Source organism: Apaloderma vittatum, unplaced genomic scaffold, assembly GCF_000703405.1.
Source record: "Apaloderma vittatum isolate BGI_N311 unplaced genomic scaffold, ASM70340v1 scaffold6637, whole genome shotgun sequence".
NCBI classification, from domain to species: domain Eukaryota; kingdom Metazoa; phylum Chordata; class Aves; order Trogoniformes; family Trogonidae; genus Apaloderma; species Apaloderma vittatum.
In genome coordinates this window covers 23,847-28,402 of record NW_009726599.1, presented here as the reverse complement: position 1 = coordinate 28,402, position 4,556 = coordinate 23,847, and the positions used below count along the sequence as shown (strand labels likewise).

The 4,556-nt window shown below is 38.3% G+C and overlaps 1 protein-coding gene across 1 annotated transcript in view; it reads right to left on the bottom strand.

The window, feature by feature from the left end:
- The window catches only part of FAM178A (family with sequence similarity 178, member A), a gene marked incomplete at its 5' end in the record, with an annotated part of 24,811 nt that overhangs the window by 849 nt on the left and 19,406 nt on the right, over positions 1 to 4,556 (bottom strand). Inside the window, 5 exons of the mRNA XM_009873339.1 lie at positions 404 to 472; positions 1,862 to 1,948; positions 2,807 to 2,884; positions 3,784 to 3,906; positions 4,397 to 4,484. Coding sequence (XP_009871641.1) covers positions 404 to 472; positions 1,862 to 1,948; positions 2,807 to 2,884; positions 3,784 to 3,906; positions 4,397 to 4,484 — 445 coding nt within the window. The remainder of the gene's footprint in view (positions 1 to 403; positions 473 to 1,861; positions 1,949 to 2,806; positions 2,885 to 3,783; positions 3,907 to 4,396; positions 4,485 to 4,556) is intronic.

Genomic DNA, 4,556 nt, shown 5'->3' with positions numbered 1-4,556 from the left:
TGACGTCCTTTCCGGAGCATCCACTAATAACTATAATCAGAGACAGGCCCTGTGGCTTGACTCAGTACTAGCACTGAGTGTATTACACAAGCCATTCATAAAAGCAGCACTTCTAAGGATAAAGATGAAATCTTGGTTTTACTGAAACCAGCAAAGTAAGGATTTTAATTAAAATCTATTCTAATTCATTTTAAGTGCATTCCACAGCCATGTCATCTATGAAAAAAAACCCCAAAACTGCTTAGAAGAATATCTAATTCATTTTAAGTGCATTCCACAGCCATGCCATCTATGAAAAAAACCCCAAAACTGCTTAGAAGAATAGGCTATTTTTTGAATGCTAAAAAATTAGTTAAATGCACCCTGCAATTTGAAAAGACAGAAAACGGTTTCATTACAGTACCTGAGTAGGCCGCCTGGTTTGTATCATATCTTGCCATTTGCCACGTATCCTAGCAACTAAGCTTTTAACCTGCAAATCCAGATTGATTAGTTTAGCCATTTATGTTAAAAAGCCAAAATCATATGCCGTGCTCTCCCCCTATGCATCAAACCCATAAAACCCCCAATAACCCAACACCCAAGGTTTACTGGGAGGCACCAATTTGACAGCTGACACAAGGCATCACCACCCCAACTCCAACCAGATCCCTGTAATTTGGGACTCTGAGTTTCAAGTTATGCGCTCCACGCAGACACATTACAGGCACATGACTCCCCATACTGAGCGTTTGGAATCAGCAGGCAAGCCTCCAGACACCCACCTCAGCCTTTGGGGGAGTTCGGTTTGTTACACAAGTCTGTACCTAGAAGAGCTGCCTGCAACTGCAATCACAAAAGCCAACTATGCAGCCCTGTCTGCTTCTGAAATGAATTCCTTGTATGAAAAGCCATGATTTTTCATAACCAAAACAAGCGAGTGTTTAACACAAGCCATTCAGAGCTGAGATTTGCTTCACATGCTGTGGTAAAACCCAGCACTGCAGCGTCCTCTGGAACTTGCTCTACTGTTACACGAATGAAGTGACGGGGGAAAAGAGAGTGAGATTCTTCCCTCTAGATGCAAGGCCAATACCGACAAAAGTGAAAGCGACCCAAGATACCAAAATCCAAGGCAAGAGTAATTAACGTGTTAAAATGAACCATGCTCTACTAATCTGGTGGAAAAAAACTTCTTGAGAGGTAAGGAAGGACACAGCTGCAAATGTTTGATTTGAAGGTGAAGAAGCCAAGGCTTTCCAAAGTTGAAGTTGGCCACGTTATCACCGATCTGATTTGGCTTGCTAGGACAGCATGCAAAGCATGGAAGTCACAAAATGAGGACTCTATCATTAGTAAGGCCCACACCACAAAGCAAATGAAAGGCAATTATCCAAGCTTGGTACACTACAGCACATACACAGTTTAAAACATTGTGGATTTAAGCCAATAAACTCATTAATTTGAAAATAAAACAGAGACACATGCAAGATAGGTTAGTTCTTCAGTCTTCTGTATCCTGCTCTGTACGTAGCCTCTGCTCTTTAGAGTCAACCAGCAGTGACTGTCAGGAAAAGAAATGGAGCAACACTGTGGGTCTAAAAGCTGAGGTGCTCAGCTAAAAGGAAGACAACTTCACATTTTACAGTTCTTAAGAATCCTGGTGTCACCATAAAGAGCATTTTCAGCACATTAAAATGGGATGATATTTATGTACATGCAAAGACATGACACAGACAGATAAACCAGAAAAGAAACCCCAACCCAAAACCCAACAAACCCATGAGGAACTCTCAGAATTTCCAGGGCTGGGGTGAGGGAACAGCACTCCTCAAGAAAACTAACTCCCCCTCAGAAAGAAACCTCAACTTATGTGTCTTACCTTACTTCGATGAAACAGCCTTGCATCTTCCCTAATACCACAATTTATGTGCTTATCTAAGACACTGCAAAGCTTCAGTAGGTGTTGCTAAATAAAGACAAAAATGTACAGCTATTTAAATCCTCCATGTCAACACTAAAAGCTTTCTTCAAATATTATTTCAACTTAAAAATTATATGCCTCAGTTCAATTTTTTTCTCAGAAATACACAGTGGGAGAAAAGAAAGAAAACAAGATCAAGAGAGCCTCTATCAGTTGCTACTATGCACTTGGTAAACCAGGTCTAGAAGCTTTAAAAAACAGTTTCAAAGTATAGCAGAGCTACACATCACAGATTTTTCCTAATAGCTCATTTATAAATCCCTCTGTCCCCAAAGCTGGAAGTGTAGTGCCACTCAGTTCTTCTATCAGCAAAAAAAAAAAAGTCATGAAGTTACAGCAGCTAAAAATAACCTTTCCAGTAACAATGACTCGGGAAATTGTCTTTTGTAGGAATTGGCTGAGCAGGTAAAACATACCCAAGGTTTATGCACAGGTATGCTTTTTAAATTTCTGATTACTTTAATAAAGCAGTTTTGCAACTTCATAATCTCTTGATAACGGTTCCCAAGATCTTTCACACTTTGTCAATTTCTTCATAAAAGTCCTGTTTTCAATCCCTCACTGAAGAGCTGCAGAGAGGCTCTGCAGAACCTGTGAGACATGCTGAAATTCTGCTGGTCTCTCAAGACCATGACAATTTACCCCATCTCACCAGAAAAGAATGAGAAATTAAATAGTTACATTGATTTTACACAAAATCTAGCCTGCACACCATTCAGCCACACCCTCTGGCCACTCGACGGTCAACAGGTCAGTGAATAACACACTCCTAGGATTACCCACTATTATCAAAATAGACCAAATCTTTTAACATCTAAAGATCTAGCCACTCAAGTTACTTACCCTTTGATTAGAATTTATAACATCAAAGAAACTAGCTTCACTGACTAGATGAAGGAGGATGTAGATTAGGTAGTATGCCTGGAGAGAAATCCAAAGAGCTTTAGCAGTCAAAGCACAATCGCAACACTTCACATCTAGATACAGCACTACCTTCGCGGTCTGGAATGATTCCTCCAACAGCCAGATCAATGGACAACACATTTCCTTAAATAACTAATTTGAAACAGTACATTCCTATATTAGAAGCATTTTAAAAACAGTATTACTCCATTTCAAGTTACCTAAGTAACCTATAGAACTTTCTGTAGTTTTAATTACTGAAAGGTAAATTCATTAGTTGGCTTTATTTTCCCATCTTCTACATCCAGATAAAAATATGTGCCAAGAGACTCCATGACAGACTCAAATAACCAAACTAATATTCAATTTCTGGATGAATGGAAATACTAAATCTTCCTAGTACTAGTTTTTAAGAAAATATTCAAAATATATTCATATATCCTTTTCTAAAGGCCGCAGGTGAAGGTCTGCCTCAACATCAAACAGTCTGCACTGATTACATCAGAAGGGAGGGAGGACAGGTCTCTAATGACAAAAAACAGGACTTGAGACCTCCAGGTGACTTCAGCCATTCAGAAAATCTAACCACTTCCCCATCTGCAAAACAATTCAGCTTTCTCTATCAAATGTTATTCCTTCCCTTCCTCCATGACTATAATAGAAGTGAACGTCAGTGATATTTTAATTATACAGATGAACAGGGACAAAATAGTGTACGGCAGTGTTAGGTTCACGGTTGGCCTTAATGATCTCAAAGGTCTTTTCCACTCAAAATGATTCTATGATTCTATGTACAGTTCTGTGTTCAGAACTGTTCTCAGTTAACAGAAATTAAAAGAAAGATTCCCCAAAACTGTAAAATATGTATAAAAAGATATGTAAAAAACCAAAAAAAGCGCACCCTATCAGCTTTATACCTTCTGTTCTAGCTCTGCATGAAGGTGGTCTCCACCTGCATTCTGCTGCTCCAAATCTTCTCTCATCTTCTTAAGTAGATCAGAAGGTTTCATGCACAGCAGAAACTGATGCAGAAGAGACATCTACAGATACAAACATTAACAAATTGGGCTGGTTTACTGGCAACAGAAAATTGGAAACCACAAGATTATTTGTCCACTAAGAAAGATAAAAGGAAGTTTTCATTACTATGCAAGTTTTTATGCTTTGAGCAATTTCTTGACTATTCAGAAACTGAAGTGTTTATACATTGCCTCAACAAAAGATCAACCCTACAACAAAGAGTGACTCTACAGGAACACAAAAGAAGAGTGAAAGAAGGAGACCTCCTTCCAACGCTCAAAATGAGTGTTTAGGCACATAATACTGCTCGTACAAGCTGCAGAACATGCAAGTTACACACATGGGCAAATGTACTTCTAATACTGATTCTAAACTAAAAATTACTAATCGGTCATTTTGCAAGGTTCTTGAAAATAGGCTTACAGTAGTAAAATATAAACCACAAAATAATAACACACGTTCACTAAACTTTCAAATTACACACACATACACAACATATATATGTAGTACCTGCTTGTCACTGTCATCAGGTATTTCTATATGCTTTTTATTAAGAAGGTTGGAAATTATCACTAGGCTAAGACGTCGTCTTACTTCCCTGAAAAAGAATTAAAAAAAAAAATTTCTTTCTCAGAGAACTTCTTAAATCCACACTATTTCTACAAAGTAC